Below are 17,227 nucleotides of genomic sequence, written 5' to 3'. Positions count from 1 at the left end.
TGTGTGTGTGTGTGTGTGTGTGTGTGTGTGTGTGTGTGTGTGTGTGTGTGTGTGTGTGTGTGTGTTTGTTGCTGGCAAGGGTATGGATGCCACTAGATCCTGATGCAGGGGCCTGCACATGAATCTGATTGGCAGATTAGGTTAAAGAGGACGCGCAGGCCGCGCGAGAAATTTGTGGGACTCCACTCGTGATTTTTAAAGCATTCCACGATGTCGTTATAACCAAATAAAAGGAAATTCTATTCATTTGAATCATTTGAATCTACAGCTATCACTTTGATTAATTCAGCACCTCGATATGTGTGTGTGTGTTTTCTTTAATGTTGATGTTTGGTGATTTAAAAAACCCGTTTTATTTATTTTGTATTTATTTTTGAGTGTTCAGCAGAATAAATGCGTTTTTAGACTTTCCGCTATATTCACATCGGGCCTATTCCCTTGCGAATTCATCTTCTCCGCCTTACATACCCTTGCACCGAGTGCTTGCTCAAATCTGCAGGAGAAATGGAATTAAACCGTCTTTCGTTAAACATCAGTGGCTCTCTGTATCCTCTCTGGCTTTACCCCCTGAACCAGGTCTTACGTTTCACCCCAAATACACGCATTTAATTCTAATATTCTGCTGTCCCTTTTTTTTTTAACTTGGAATGTCTTCATTCGTTTGCAGAGACTGAGATTTACATGTTTTGATAACATTTTAGATTTAGACAATTAACTGATTGCGACAAACGCGATTTTCCTGGACAGAAAAAATGAATACATAAAAAAGAAAAGCACGAGGAGTTTGAGGAAAGCCCACAGACGGGTTGTCTGCAGGCTGGAGCTGTTGCTCGGTCCCTGAATGCTAATGAGTGTGAAAGCGAGCTGGGTGCTGCAATGCGGTACAGTCAGGGGCATATTCGACTTAATTCTGCTCTACAAGGGGAACCTTCATTCTCGTTTCCCATTAGAAGCTTTCCCCTCCTATTGGAGCAAATAAAAGCATCAAATTTATTTTTTTAATTCGTTGTAGGAGTCGTCTGACTAAAGCCTCACAGACACGCTGTCCTCAGTGTGAATAAATGCTCTCCATAATGTAAATACATCACAGAGGCCTAAACCTCCCACTACCTCTCTCTCATTATGGTGATTCTACAGGAAATGCTTCCAGGATTTACTTGACTGTTTGACAAGACGTCTCAAACAGTATCCTGGTCACACCCACACACACACACACACACACACACACACACACACACACACACACACACACACACACACACACACCCAAGCACCCAGCCCCTACTAAAATATTCATGCTAAATGGAAATATTAATGGGCCTCCATGAAAGAAAGAAAAAATCTGTTGTTTTTATAAATTTGAGAATCTTAATTTCATGTGGTGTTAGTTGGATCCGCAGACAGTGTTATTCTTAAGCGGTAGAAATCAAGATAACTGGACTTTTGTGGTTAGTGAAGAAGTTTCACCTCCCATCCAAGAGAGTCCCAGGTATTTACCCTGTGGACAAAGGGTGGGTTAGATCCTCCTCCAAAGGGACAACCCCATTAGACAATAAATACCTGGGACTCTCCATCAGTTTTCAGAACGAAAAAAACCCCCAAAACTCTTGGATGTGGATGAGGTATGAAATCTCTCCATGAACCTTAAGAAAGAAAGAAAGAATCCCAGTTGGCTTTATTTCAATCGCCTAAGACTGCCATGACCTGGATGACTGAGGATCCACACAGACAGAGTTATCACCCCCTGGTTGTTGCAGGGTTATAGAAAGGAGGCAGAAAACCGGGGAAGTGATCGAGCTCACGGAGGATGGAAGGCCACGGGAGGCCGCTGAGAAGAAACCCCCGCTGTGCGACTGCAAGTGCTTCGGCCTGCCCCGCCGCTACATTATCGCCATCATGAGCGGCCTGGGCTTCTGCATCTCCTTCGGCATCCGATGCAACCTGGGCGTGGCCATAGTGGGCATGGTCAACAACAGCACGGTTCACCAGAACGGCAAGATCATCATCAAAGAGGTGTGGCAAAGCGAGCGAGCGAGTACACCGTGTACAGACGAGGCACATTATGGCACATGGTTATTAAAACGAGTTTCTCTGCACATGATAAATGAGAAACACATAAAGGCCTTCTATTGCTGGCACACTAGGCCGTGAAATAGCCCCCCTCTAAGTTTAAATGAACCACGGTAGTCATTTCTACAGAGCTTTAGTATACATACATCTGTGTGCAGGGAAAGTAAAAATGCGCCAGAGATGCTCCTGATTTAAATGGCACCAGGCCTCCACAGCTTACACAGGATATTCTTAGGATTAAATAGCATACATTGATGGTTCAATAAGATTTAAGATCAGTAGCGTCACTGTTTCCTGTGTATGGTGTAATAAATTACGTAGAACAGTGTCAGTGTCATGATGTAAAAGCTAGTCTTTTTCTTAAAGGGATATTACATACAAAAGGTGCATTAAAAATGTCTGAATATTTCGGACAATTTCTATAAAACATGTATTTAGTATTCATCCTGACCCCTATATTATACAACTGCATTATCTCAAATTTCGTCCAATATTCGTCTTTACCAAGAAAGCCAAACTGTTACACATAACTAGCTTGCTTTATATTATTTTTTTACGGGAAAATTAGGTGCTTTAGTAATCGGATCAATGAAAATCCAGTCGAAATAAACACATGCAGGCCTTTATTAAAAAGGCCCCCGTTTAGATTTATTCTTCGATAGAGTAAATTCGTTCATTTCTTGGTTAATTAGCCACAACAGAGCTCACATGCAACACATGTACGTTTTTCCAAAGCGCATAGGCCACTTGTTCATTTTAACTCCACCGTTTTTGTTTTCCATATTATCTGCCAGAAAGCCAAGTTCAACTGGGATCCAGAGACGGTGGGAATGATTCACGGATCTTTTTTCTGGGGCTATATCGTGACACAAATCCCGGGAGGATATATATCCTCCAGGCTGGCAGCGAACAGGTAGGCGGCACCTCCCCTGAATTACCATAAATACGACACAGCTATATTCAGTCGGCAGATTTTCGTGATTTGGTGTTGGGTATTAAAAGAATTGTTTGAACAATTGGCGTGACTTTCGTTTCCTCTTACTCCCTTTGTCTATTCATTTCTATATTTGCAATTTTTATCAACAGTGGGAAAACAAAAAACCCGTTCAGGCGGGGAGTGGAATAAAATCACCTCCGATTAAAAAGAATAGTAAAACCAAATACAGCCAAAAGCAGGCATAAAAATATCCGTGTCTGAACTGTGAAACGGATGAGCAGGTCACGGTTATATGCAGAGCATCTCTGCACAAAGGGAGCAGACAGTCTGCAGATCTGAAGTGATGCAGAGCTGCAGGGAGGGCACTGGGCTGGCAGGCCTGCAGCTCCTGGTGTCAGGGCTTTCTGCCACCTGTTAATGAGCTCCCTAGGGGGAGCCGGGTCTAATCTGTCGCTCTCTCAGGGCATGGATACCAGACCCGGTCCTGTCGCCAAAGGCTTTAATTCACATGAGCACTGCCAAATGCGTCAGTCATTATAATTACGTTAAACTGCAGAGACTGTATGCTGTCATATCAACAACACGGCACACATTTTAGTGGATGGACGTTGATATAGTACCAAACATTTCTCATCCAATCATTTTGCTCAAATAAAACGGAAAATTGTTTTTTTTTAATGATATTTTTGTGATATTTTTATTTAGGGCCCGCGACTTTTACAATCGCATCTCCCTGCAGTCCGTTTGTGTGATTGACACGAGGATGTAAGCGAATCAATCGGTCTCGTGCTCAACACTAGTCTCCACCGGATTAGGGCTTGTCCCCCCACGTGCGGAGGAGAGGGGCGGGGGAGTGTGGGACGTGACAAAAATGAGAAATAGCTGTGTGTTCGGCCTTGCTCTGCTTGCTCACCTGCTCCCTCCTAAAAATAAAGATGGAAAAATATGGCCTATCTATAAAATAAAAATAAAATAAAATAGCGATAATAAAAGCATTCCTGTTTCTGCAACCTTCCATGTAAGCTTTAATATTTCAGAATAAGCAGTGCTAGGGCTAAATTTAACAGCCTGATGAATAATTAGCCTGCATGAATCTTTTCTCCCCCGAGTTATAATGCAGAGCAGTCATCGGTTAATTGTCCTCTTCGCTCTCGGTCTGCGTCAAAACTAAAATTAAACGCCATTCTTCAGGAGAAACACGTCTCGAGCTGTACGAAAGCGAAAACGGTTGCTAAGCGACACGTGATGTGGTCATTTACGGGGTGTTGCTACTTCAAATATTCATTTACATGACGTCAAAGAGCGCGTGTAAGGCAGAGCCAATCAAATCCGAGGACCGGCGAACAGCCCTGCATCCTCCTCAGGTGCAGTGATGGTTTAAAGCTGAAATGGAAGGTTTCGGCTTTTTCCAGCAAAACAAAGTAAAAACAAAGAGATTTAAAATGACCATTGGAAGTAACAGATACTATTTTTTGTTTGTTTTATGGATTTGCTTTACTATGAGTGTCTGGAAAAAACCGGGCAATGTTCACCCAAAAAGCACGCTGTCGACTGTTGTGATACTTGATTAATAAAATGTGTTGCCATACGTTCAGCACAGTTAATAATGAGGCGATTTGCTATGACTGAAATTTAAAACGCTGGTAATTGTGATATTTTCAGGGTATTTGGTGCAGCCATCGTCCTCACCTCCACTCTCAACATGTTCATTCCCTCGGCTGCCCGAGTCCACTATGGGTGTGTCATATTTGTCAGGATATTACAAGGACTGGTGGAGGTAAGACACTGTCAGAGGTGCGTCACAGCAGTCTATGTTTTATTTTATGTTATTTTATTTTATTTTTATTGTGTGCATGAATAAAAAATCAGCAATGAATTTATTCTCTCACTTTATTCGCTTACTGTATAATTTTAGTTCCCGAGAGAATAAAGAGTATGGCGTGCAGTTCAATGAAATGCGAGATGCACTGTATTGATCCAGTCCACTCCAACTGGTTCCATGGCTTTGTCCAGCTCATTTTTCTTTCCTTTATTGTGCCTTTTTGTGCCTGAATACAAACAACAGTAAAGTGATCCTGCAGAGATGGATAATGGGGAAAATGTTGATTTGCAGAGGGATATCAATCCTCCTGGCTTTGTAGTGAAATTAGACACTCATGTTGATGAAATATACCTATTGGAGTAAAAAACATGGAGGGCTTATAATGCAGTTCTCACATGGGCTATAAAGTCTGTTGCGATAGATATAAACATACAAAGATACAGCTTTTCCTGGCCATATAAACACGTGGTAATGTACACAGTTAATTTCCTTAAAGACCAGCAGGCCCTACTGTAAGGAAGCCTGCAGACTGGATTTAAAATCAGTGAAGTTTGTTCAAATTAGAGGCTGATTAGCATTTAATGTCTGCAGGCCTGTTTTGCTTCTTGAACAGCTCATCAGGTCATCACGGTGCTGAGCTGTTTGTTCATGGTAATTACAAGGGCGAAAATGTTAATTTTGATTACTTATGACATGTCTGTTGGTTCAGATTCAAGTCTAACTGGGTATTCCAAATGGACGTTTAACACATCCTAAACCTGAAAATATCTGTATTCATATACATATAATAATACATCTGTATAATAATTTAAATATGGTTTGGTCTAGAAATCCTGAAAGCCTTTCCTGTTATAATAGTATTCATACAGTAGCCTACAAAACAAGTGCTAGCTAATGAAAGTACATGCTCTGCAATTGTGCCATTGTTCAAATCTTGCAATATTTTTCACACAGACCATATAGACTGGCTACATTTATATAATCCCTCTGGCCTCTGGGAGACAAGAGTACATGCATCTCTATAACAACAATAGCTTAGAAGAACAGGCCAAAGTGCAGAGAGTTTCACTGATGATTATTGTTTTACTGTAACAAATGAAAACAGACTGTTCCTTGTGGTTGGCTTTAGGGAGTGACCTACCCAGCCTGTCATGGGATCTGGAGTAAATGGGCGCCGCCATTAGAAAGGAGTCGTCTGGCCACCCTCTCATTCTGTGGTAAATACTTTTGTGTCTGTTTCTCCTTCTAGATTCAGATATGATTTGTTAAACTTTACTTTACCTTGATGATGTCTGTCCTTGCAAGCACTGAATCGCTTTCTCCTTGCCAGGCTCCTATGCTGGTGCTGTGATTGCGATGCCTCTGGCTGGGGTCTTGGTTCAGTATACAGGATGGTCCTCAGTGTTCTATGTCTACGGTAAGACTGTAAGACTCAGTGAGGGACTTCATGGGATAGGCATGCATATTGATGCAAAAAGAACTGGAGATAAATTTTTATATATGAAAAATACATGTAGGTTATAAATGCAACTATTTTTAAGCTTGGCGAAAAACTAAGAGACTTCAGTGAAAGTCAAATGGATTTAGCCAGGCAGACTATGTATTGATTTTTCCCCCCCTGATGTTTTGGTGTGTCAATAAATAACCCCCATGTCTTTCTCTGTGGACTGGATACAGTTAGCTTTCCTGTCTGGCTTTTATTCTCTCAGGCATTTTAGAAAGATCAGGCTGCCAGAGTCTCTGCATGTGCTTACTGCTGAGGTCAAAATTAGTTGCAATGCTTCTTCTGTACACCTTCTGACTTGTAATTTGTCCGTACAAACAGGATGCTTTGGCATCTTCTGGTATATGTTCTGGATCTTGGTGTCTTATGAGAGCCCTGCTGAACATCCAACCATCACTGATGAGGAACGCTGCTACATTGAGGAGAGCATTGGAGAGAGTGCCAAGCTAACAGGACCTGCAGAGGTGAGGGGACACCGTCAAAAACCTGGGCTTAAGTAACCTCACAAAATACCCCGTTTTTAGCCCGTTTTTATTTATTTATTTTTTTGTAAGAAGCATTACAAAAATATGAACACAGTTCCAGAAACTGTCAGTCAGGCAAAGCTCTTTACCTTCATGTGAACACAACCATCATTTTTCTTAATCTTTTTCAGAAATTCAAGACACCCTGGAGGAAGTTCTTCACCTCTATGCCTGTCTATGCAATTATTGTGGCCAACTTCTGCAGGAGCTGGACATTTTACCTGCTGCTGATTAGCCAGCCTGCATATTTTGAAGAAGTGTTTGGTTTTGAGATAAGCAAGGTGAGCTTACAAAAAATGTCATAAGACAACCAAAAAAAGAAAAAAAAATAGAGACATGAAAGATTAAAGTCGTAAAGAAAACCCCTCACCACTCAGATTCAGTCTGTTTAAAGCTGAGAGTGACGCTTTGCTCTTGGACAGATTCATTGATTTATTATGAGAATCAGTGTGAGTGCAGCTGGTGGCCAATAGTTCTCTCTCATGAACTGATACACATCATAACAAAGTGATGCAATATACATTTCCACTATATATCCATGCTTATCTTTTAAGGCCTGTGTGAACTTTTTCAGATGATGGAATAAAAAAACACATCAAAGCAACTGTAACTTCAACAGGTTTAAATTTAAAAAACAAAATTCACTGTAGTTATTTTATATATTGCACAGAATCTCTTAGAGCAAGGATGTCAAGGTCATTTTACATTAAGGGCCACAAACAATCCACTTTAATCTTAAATGGGCCTGGTGAGTGAAACGTTTAATTATGTGGGGATTAAATTACATATTTAATCCCTGCGATATATTAATATGAGATGAAGAAGTGCAATTTCAACATGATATTGTAGGTCAGTGCCGGGAATGCCCTGTAGTTTTAAAACATTGTTTTTTTGTCAATTGATGAAAATTTTACTTGTTTTTAACTGAAATTTCTATATTAGACAGTAAACAACTAGAACTTTTCAGTAATTTAGTTGTTTATCTTTTAATTAACTACTTTGGTGTAGCATGAATGGCTGTGGGGAGGTCTTTATCAACAGAAAAAGGTGTAAAATGTAGAAATATACAGTAAAAATTCCAAAGATTTATGCCATTCATCTTATTTTAGTGACTTTCAAATCAGAAATTTGTTATTTGCTCTATAAGACCAATATATGCTCATAGTGTGTTTGAGTTTGATCCTTATTAGCTGCTCATTCCCTCAAACATTCATTTGACAAAGTATGAAAATGCATTAAAAACAGGGATATTTCCTATTTTCTGCTCAGCTACTTTGAATAAGTGAGAAAATACAAATAATGAAAAATATAGAATGTCCTAAATTGTAGAGCCTTTTAAAAATTTATGGAGAAACATCTTCAAAAGTATAAATCTTCATCTATTATACTGGCATTCAGCTGTGCATCTAATTTTATTGATTTTCTGTATGGGACTTTAGGTCGGTGCACTTTCTGCCCTCCCCCACTTGGTGATGACCATCATTGTGCCCATTGGTGGCCAGCTGGCCGACTACCTGCGCAGCAGGAACATCCTGACAACTACCACTGTCAGGAAAATCATGAACTGCGGAGGTGAGAAGTCTGAACCGAGGATGAAATCAAACATTTCCACACCTCTCTTTGCACGGCTGCAGGGTGTTATTTTGATGGTGTCAGATCCATAGTGTTGTTTTTAAGGTGCTCTTAACGGCCAGCTGGGCTGCAGAGATGGTTTTGTTTATATTTTTTGGTAAAAATCTATCTGCTCAATACTTCAGTACACGGGTTGACTCACTGATTGTGACTGTGCATTGATTTCATATCTGACACTTGTGTAATTGAGTGCAGATCATGTATCACGCTTAATTCAATTGGCACCACAATGACCAACTGCCCGTGGGCTTTGTCTGTGCTTGTGTGTGTGACACTACTGTCTCTCCCTGCCAGGATTTGGCATGGAGGCCACATTGCTACTGGTGGTAGGATATTCCCACAGCAAAGGGGTGGCGATCTCCTTCCTCGTGCTTGCAGTGGGCTTCAGTGGATTTGCCATATCAGGTTAGTAGGCGTAAAAAGATCAGAATATATGTGGTATGAAACAAGATGTAAATTAAAAGTGATTAAATAATGTCATCACTGTTTAGATTTAGCTTTATTTCATTTAATGTTTAATGATTTGGGGCTTCAGTGAAAAGGATAACAAGCTAGACAAAGAATAAATATACTTGTAAGCAACACTTGGTGCTACTGCACTGCTTTTTGAGACAATTTATAAAATGACCCAGAGCTTACAAAGAAAGTGTGCACTTTTTTAACATTAATACAGCAGCAATCAGCTGCCCTTTATGGACAAAGTATTGGGCCAAGCCTCTTAATCCTTCAATTCAGGTATTTTTATTTGTTTATCCTTTATGTAATCAGAAAGTCCTTTCAGATTAGCATCTCTTTTTTTTTAGGGGAGTCCTGCCCAAGAAGGCCCACCATTACAATGTTACACTGTTTCAAATTAATAATAAAACATAACATCAACATACATAAAACAAGTCATAGTCAAAATAATACAAGGACAAGCTGGAGAATGCTCTGAACTCACATAGGGCGACAAAATCATTCCACTTCAATGTGCTCTGACGGTCATTCTATGACCAAGGTGCAAAACAAGAGAGCGCTGTTCTACCCAGTTCAGACAAATGCAACCCAGTTACCACAGGAGTGGTCCTCTTCAGTCCTCTTTACAAGTGAACGACTGGGTCATTCTGAAGTGCTCAGTGCACAGTACTGTAATATAACGTTACCACAGCAAAAAGGCAGTTTATGAAATTTCTTCCCTCCTAGTTCTTCTATGAACAACTGTTAAGTGGGATTATTGCAAAGTGGAAGTATTTAGGAACCACAGCAACTGAGCCACAAAGTGTCAGACCACGTAAAGTTACAGAGTGGTGTTGACACTCTAGTAGGCGCTCTTTTGAGGCACATCATCAAGCCCAACTGATGTTCAAGGGGCTGTTAATTATATTAATAATAAAAGCCAATATTACGTATTTGCCACCTTGCCACCATATTGTATCAACATTTTTAATGGCAAATAAAAATAAAATCCTAAAGAAGAGATGAGAGAAAAACCCTTTGATCACTCAGCAAGGACACAACAAACACCTAACTCAAGCTTAATCGGGCAGAATGCAAAAGAGTGATTAATGACTTGCTTTGATAACAGACGGCATATATTTTAAAACTACATTGTTGGGTTATCTTAGTGAGGACTCATAAATAACTACACATAACAGTTGTTAGGAAACTCCTGTAACAAAAATAAATAGCAGCCGAACAAATATATATATGCCTAATATCAGTCTAGATACTGCTATGTATGATGTTAAAGGCAGCTCGGTACTTTTTGTCTATATAATATATGTACAGTAAGGATTTGATGGAGCCATTGCATGCTCAGCAGAGATCATAGTGACACTCCCTCTGTGCGTGTTGTATTACAATTTATGCGCCTTTGTTTCCATTCAGGTCAGTTTCAGAGTCTGCTCTATGTTTCACCTCAATCTCAAATTTGAATTTTGTCCGAAATAATTGTCATTCAGTTTGTTTTTAAGACTACCATAGGCTGGCAGTTGTGGCTTTGAGTTTTTCAGAATCAGAATCAGAATCCTCTATTGATCCCTAGGGGAAATAATTTTTTGTTACAGTGCCTTTTGGACTTTATTTACAACTTCTTGGTTGAATGAGGCATAAAATAAGACGACGTGTGACAGATGTGCTGATTTGTTTTGGTATTAAATGCTGTTGCTCTGTGTTCTATATTTGATGCTAGAGCTAGAACACTAGCATACCACAATGAGTAGAACCAGGAGAAACAGCGAGTGTGGCTTTCTCCAGCGTTTTAAAAATAAAACAAGCATTTATGAAGCTAATTAACACATCATATCGTGTCTATTTAATTCATAATAAATAAAAGTGTTTATTTATTATTTCTTAGCTAAGTACAGACTTCAAGTTGGATATTTGGACAAAAAGACTATAAAAATGACCTTTTTGCATGGAAATGATCCATAATTAGAAAGCTGTGGAGAGTAAAAGTAGAAATTTAATTTCATTAATGATCCTAAACCTTTAGGCCAGCTATTCATTCAACAGCTGTTGTCATGTTTATACTCAGTTATAGAAGCTGCAGATATCTGTGACTACGTGCAAAATCAGTTTCTTGCTGGTGTTCTCCAGCTTTCTCCAAGAGTGTTTAATAATTCAGTGCTAGCTGTCTCGGGAGACTTGCCAGGCAGGCGGCGTGCAGCAGCTCACGAGGACACTTACTCATTCAGCTAGTCAGAGTGGGGGAGGAGGTCGTGTGGCGAGTTGGTGCCTATTTCTGCAACAAGATGGTCACCATTTGTGCTACTTTTATCTGTAACTGTGTCATGCATCAGTTGCCTTTTATACTTTACTCATAGCATTTGCCCTTTCTGTATCAAACTGCCCTTTAAATTATGTTAACCAGGCTTGTAGCTCACAAAGATAAAATCTTTTTTTGTTGTTTTGCTGTCAGGCTTCAACGTCAATCACCTGGATATTGCTCCGCGTTATGCCAGTATCCTAATGGGCATCTCTAATGGTGTGGGCACCTTATCTGGCATGGTGTGCCCGCTGATTGTTGGTGCTATGACAAAGCACAAGGTAAGGGCTTTTCCTCCAAATGTGACAGAATCATGAAAGTCATACATTTCAAATGTGTGCAAAAATTAACAAATAACTCTGAAGTTTACTTTAATTTTCCCTGCTTGACATTAAAAAGCATACAGCATACCTTTCATTAATGGTTTCTGGCAACATTTGCATAAACAGTTAAAGAAATAACAACATGTTATACATTTGCTGTAAAAGTACAGAGAAATTATACTTCACCCAGACATTTACAAATTCAATTCAATTCAGTTTTATTTATACAAGAACAAAATCGCACTACAGTTACCTCGAGGCGTTTTGTCTTCTAAGGTAAAGACAATAACAATAAGAGAGAAATGGCCTAAATCTGCATGCAGTGACCTTGTAGTTTTTTTCACGTAGCTATATGAGTATACTATATATGTATTACTATATATGAGTAAACTAGAAATGTCTTGATTATCTATTATTTATTTAAATAAATAAGACTAAGACCATCCCTCTGGGAGCTAGCCCACAAAAGTATAACTTGCTTTTACTTGTACTTCTCGGTAGCAAGTATTGTTTTCTACATGGACTGATGTCATTTCTACACATAATTTGATGTGTGCAGCCACAGATTTACAAAGTAGACACCTTTTAAATATTTCTCCAATACTCTGCTCCAAGGTCACAAATATTAAACAGGCAAATTGTTGGTATGATCAGCGTATTTATGAAAACACTATTTTTTTTCTTCCCTCTTCAGACCAGAGAGGAGTGGCAGTATGTATTCCTCATAGCCTCCTTGGTGCATTATGGAGGCGTGATCTTCTACGGCCTTTTTGCATCAGGAGAAAAACAGCCGTGGGCTGACCCGGAACTGACCAGTGAGGAGAAGTGTGGCTTCATTGATGAGGACGAGCTGGCAGAAGAAACAGGTGACATCACTCAGAGCTACGGTGCTTTTGGAGGGCCAGCCAAGACATATGGTGCAACCACGCAGGTGAATGGAGGCTGGGCTGCCAGCTGGGAGAAGACAGAGGAGTATGTCCAGGAAGAAGCACAGGGAGGAGGCTATGGATACAGGCAGGATGAGGGATACTCCTAAACCAAACACGCACTCACTGATATATGAGTAGGTTTATTTTCCTGAGTGTCAGATTTAGTCTTAAAATGATCTACAAATGATAAACAAGAAAACCTACAATCCGTTGTCGTATTGATTGCACAAATTCTAAAGAAAACAAATAAAAAATGTAAAAAAAAAAAAAAAAGATCAACTCAATGTTAAAATGAGATCATATAAATAACTAAAGCTATTTGATTAATAGAGGTGTAACACATATCAAATTGGCAGTCTGTTAACGTATTATTATGCATATTAATGATAGATATATTTATTTGGAGTCCAACTGTGTATAAACATGAACATTTTCATCCCATCAGCTAAGGTTTCCTGACCACACTGAAGCCTGTAGAAGTACATAGAAGCTGACCCTTATTAATCAAATGAACAAGTACAGTACAATGTCCTCCAAGCCAGCCATCTCAGTGTGTGAATATGTCACTGCACAATATTGTAAACAGAAACTAGACACTCTCTTGGTATAGATCGTACTCTCTCTCTCCTGAATGCACTCGCAGTCGTGTGTCCTTTTTAATGCACATTACTTTTGATTTCTCATCACCAGCCTCTGTGTGTCTTGAACATGGAAGCGACCTGGTGTGGAGGCTTGTAAAGCGGCATTGTAACTTGTGATGCTCATTTAGTTACACATGCAAATGATAAAAAAAGAAGTGTCCTATCTGTAATTCCTTTTGTGACCCTGTACTGCTGCAGTTGAGCGTTTTTTTTTTGTGTGTGTTTGCAGCCCAACACATCTTAGCAGTGTAGTGAAGGAATTAAGCCGCTCCCATTGTAATACTCAGCATCACCGTCATGCCACTTAGAATGTAACTGTACCAATGCATTGTTTTAAAGATTTATCTAAAATAAAACATATATGAAAGAAATATTGTATGAATTCAGATATAGCTGGATCACAATAGTTATTGTCATATAAGACCTTATCAAGGGTTTGTGCAATGGAAAGTCTTTGGGGACCAACCAAAACAAGTATGAGAGCCTTACTATTATAGAACTGCAAACTTAATATTATTTAAAAAGAGAAGAATAAATAATAATAAGAGATATTTAGAAATTTTAACAAACGGATGCATGAGGACATTTGAATGCATCATATTAAAAACTCCTGAAAGATTCATGTTTCCCCACAGCATCTATTAAGATTTTAACACAGAGGTTTAATCAGATTTGACTGACAGTAACTAAGCAATCCTTCACTACATAAATGTTGTAATGTTGCCCTTTTGTTCCCCAGCTGAACCCCGCACACATAAATCTGTCATCTTACAAGAGTGAGAAAAATGCAGGTGTTCAACGCAAGAGGTAAAAATTGTTTACAAACATTCCCCCCCAAAAAGTATTTGTATGTTAACATACAGTATATTTTCACTTTTCATGAGATTCAGCAAAACGGGAGATTTCTATTTATATGGATGGAAAACCAAAAGCAGCACTACAGAAAGGAGGCAGTTTATGCACTGATAAACAGTGTGGACGTCTGACTTATCGAAAGTGTTTTAGAGTCAGAATTAGACAGAAATGCTTAACAACCCAGAACCATCTGTTTGTCCTCAGTCTGCACTCACACTGACGAGATCTGAAGGGGGTACATTTTCTTTATTTTGTCTCAAGTTGGCACTTCACAGTGTAGATGTGTGTGGCTGTGTATTTATGCATGGAACAAAGTGAAATGTGTAGTGTGTCCTTTTTTAACGTTTCTTTTTTCTTCCAAAGTTTTTCGTCTTCGTCTCAGAAACTGTTACTGTTGCTTCAATTTCTTTGCACAATTTACCAAAGGTGAAAAGCTGAGCTGGGTTTTAGCTGGAAGTCAAACATTTTTAAGGTAGTACAGACCATCAGCAGTGAGGTTCCAGCATATTGGACCTTCAGTGTGCAGGTGGCACCAAACATTACTCAGTGTACAAAGCAATAAATCCATAGTAACAGTTCTGGTCAGACATCATGAACACTCATTGTGTAACTGTTTTTTTTATTTAAAAAAGGCATTTGTTAAACATGTCGTGTTTTTTGTGATAACAAATGTAGAAAATAAACACTTGTAAAGAAAAACATGTAAAAAAAAAATTACATTTATAAAATATTGTACTAGAGTCCAACGCAAACGTCTTTGACAACACGAAAAGTCTAAGGAGTTTGTGAAGGGGCTGCTCACCAGATGAGAATGATAAACTGAGCTCTGCCTGAGTGGCAAATGCTCTTCCTCTTCTTCTTCTTCATGTTTCTGATTTTGTTTTGCCGTGGTCCACACTGACTTTGTGCTGTCGTTGTTCTTTCACTCTCTTTCTCTCTTTCTTTTCTCAGCACTATGTTGGGTTAATGTGTTTCATTCAGTGGCCGGACCCCCGATGTCTTATTACCCTCCCCTCCTCTCCTGTACAACCACTAATTCAGTGTCACAATATTCATTGACATAAAGGTTGAAACGTAAACATGCGATTTTGAAAAATAGCAAATGTTGCAACCTGAAGTAGTAAGAAGTTTCCTGTTTTTGTGCCTCTGAAGTTAAAGTGTGAGTCTATGGCTTCTGTTGCTGTGTAAATTGAGAGGTTTGTTGATGTCAAAATGAAATACTCTATATCCTTTTTGATATAAAAAATTATGATAAACAAATCTGTTTGTGTCTCGAGTATTTGTACTGGCAACAAAGGCGAATAAATAATGCAAAATAAAATTCAGGCAACACTGAATAACTTGTTGCTTTTACCTCATGCTGATCTAGTGAAGTAGTTTGCAAAGAGTTTCTGTTTTACACATCCTGCAGGTAATGAAGCAACATCGCCTTTAACTGTAGTCATGTTTCCGGCCATCTGCGGCCAGTGTTTCACTTCTATGGAGTCATATAATACCACTGAATCGATTACTGTCAGTGATTGAAAAAAGCTACGGTCACATCAGAAGCAACAATTTGTAAAATGTAGATTACTTCTAGGGAAAAAAAAATCTTGGATGATTGAATTTATTGCCAAACAAAAATTAAGCTTTTGACATAGCAACTCTAATAAATCCTCATACATTCTTTGTGAATTGTTGCTTTTTTTGTCTCCAATTATGAGTTTATATAGTTGATAAAGATTGGACGATAACAAATGTATATACACGTGTCTGTACTCAGTGTCCTGGTGGATAGCTTTGCATTTAAGCGCCTTGAGGCAACTGTTGTCATGGATTGGTGCTATATAAATAAAACTGAATTGAATTGAAAAATGTCATCCAGAGGTAAATGTGGAAGATTAGAGCTTCACTTCCTGTGCTGTGTAGTGTGATGATTAAGTTTAAACCTTGATGCTCTGTCAAACGAGCACTACGTCAGTCGTGCAATCAAACAGGGTTGAACTCTCAAATGCATATTTGTGAATGTATGTTTTGTTTTGCACTGATAAAAAAAGGTTTGCAGTGAAGCAGGTCTGAGGACAGAAAACATTATGTGTTTCCCCCCTCGGTGATATTTTTTAACAGCAGAATATAAATAAAAGAAACATGTCACTGAGTTGGCTGTTTTGGATCTTTTGTTCTTTTTATTTAATCAACCAATTTAACATAATTGGATTCTTTCTCATCACAGCTTATTAGAGTTCAGACAAACAAGGCCTCTGCATTTGTCATAGTGATGCAGCAGTATCATTCATGAGACCTGCCAAGTTGTATCTTATTGCTTTATTTCAAGTTTATATTCATAACATATTTCAGGTTTTTTGTGGACTTTGGTCCAAAAAACACAAAAGAAAAACAGGAATAGTTAAAAGAATTTGCTTTATCCAAGCAATCGTAACTGTAAGGCTGAGATTTACTGTTCCACCAAGGCCACAGGAAGTACACAGTTAATGGCTGCCCTCCTTCCCCCTTCGGTGAAATCAATAGGGTCAGTCTCCAGTGTTCTGCGAGACCTATTGACTGTTCTAACCTCTTAATGGAGATGAGAGGGAGGAGGAGCACTTATTGAGCTATTTGGAAGTGTTACTTCGATTTAAGTGCTGACTCCTTCCTCCATTCTCAAATCTACAGCACATGGTTCTCACAGATGGTCGCACATATTCAACAAACTGAAACAGTGTGTCCCAGCCTGATAAAGGTCCCACTCAGAAAACTTAAACAATTATGAGCTCTTACCAAAAAATATTAGAAATGACCAGGAGGAAAGAAAGCTTTCTGAAAATGTCTACAGTTTACCCCTTAAATTTATTTGGCTTAAAATACTTGAATTAAGCACGAAATCATTCAGCCTTGATGGTTGTACATTGTCCTTCTGCTACTATTTGCTCTTTAAGGACGCTCTTTGACAATAAATACAAAAAAGCTTAAGTGAATTGTTATCACCCAACTGTGGTCACTGATCTAAAAAACATTAATACCGACACTCTGTTATAACAGAAGGCAGTTATTCCAGTTGTGAATGACTTTAATAAGTAAGGAATCTTTATATTTTGCTCATATCAGGGCTGCTGAATACACATATACAGGGAGTGCAGAATTATTAGGCAAGTTGTATTTTGAGGAGTAATTTTATTATTGAACAACAACCATGTTCTCAATGAACCCAAAAAACTCATTAATATCAAAGCTGAATGTTTTTGGAAGTAGTTTTTAGTTTGTTTTT

The 17,227-nt window shown here is 38.9% G+C and overlaps 1 protein-coding gene across 1 annotated transcript in view; it reads left to right on the top strand.

The window, feature by feature from the left end:
* slc17a6b (solute carrier family 17 member 6b) overlaps window positions 1–16,120 on the top strand; it is a 17,064-nt gene extending 944 nt beyond the window's left edge. The window contains exons 2-12 of the mRNA XM_005724272.1: window positions 1,758–2,013; window positions 2,865–2,983; window positions 4,670–4,784; window positions 5,959–6,046; window positions 6,160–6,246; window positions 6,655–6,797; window positions 6,989–7,138; window positions 8,297–8,429; window positions 8,784–8,894; window positions 11,389–11,516; window positions 12,253–16,120. Of these exons, the coding sequence (XP_005724329.1) occupies window positions 1,758–2,013; window positions 2,865–2,983; window positions 4,670–4,784; window positions 5,959–6,046; window positions 6,160–6,246; window positions 6,655–6,797; window positions 6,989–7,138; window positions 8,297–8,429; window positions 8,784–8,894; window positions 11,389–11,516; window positions 12,253–12,594 (1,672 nt within the window). The 3' untranslated portion in view covers window positions 12,595–16,120. The remainder of the gene's footprint in view (window positions 1–1,757; window positions 2,014–2,864; window positions 2,984–4,669; window positions 4,785–5,958; window positions 6,047–6,159; window positions 6,247–6,654; window positions 6,798–6,988; window positions 7,139–8,296; window positions 8,430–8,783; window positions 8,895–11,388; window positions 11,517–12,252) is intronic.
* The last annotated feature ends 1,107 nt before the right edge of the window (window positions 16,121–17,227 follow it).

This window comes from Pundamilia nyererei, unplaced genomic scaffold (assembly GCF_000239375.1).
Source record: "Pundamilia nyererei isolate P.nyererei 1_Seehausen unplaced genomic scaffold, PunNye1.0 scaffold00011, whole genome shotgun sequence".
Lineage (NCBI taxonomy): Eukaryota > Metazoa > Chordata > Actinopteri > Cichliformes > Cichlidae > Pundamilia > Pundamilia nyererei.
Note: the sequence above shows the minus strand (reverse complement) of the source record. Positions and strands in the feature narration are given on the sequence as shown.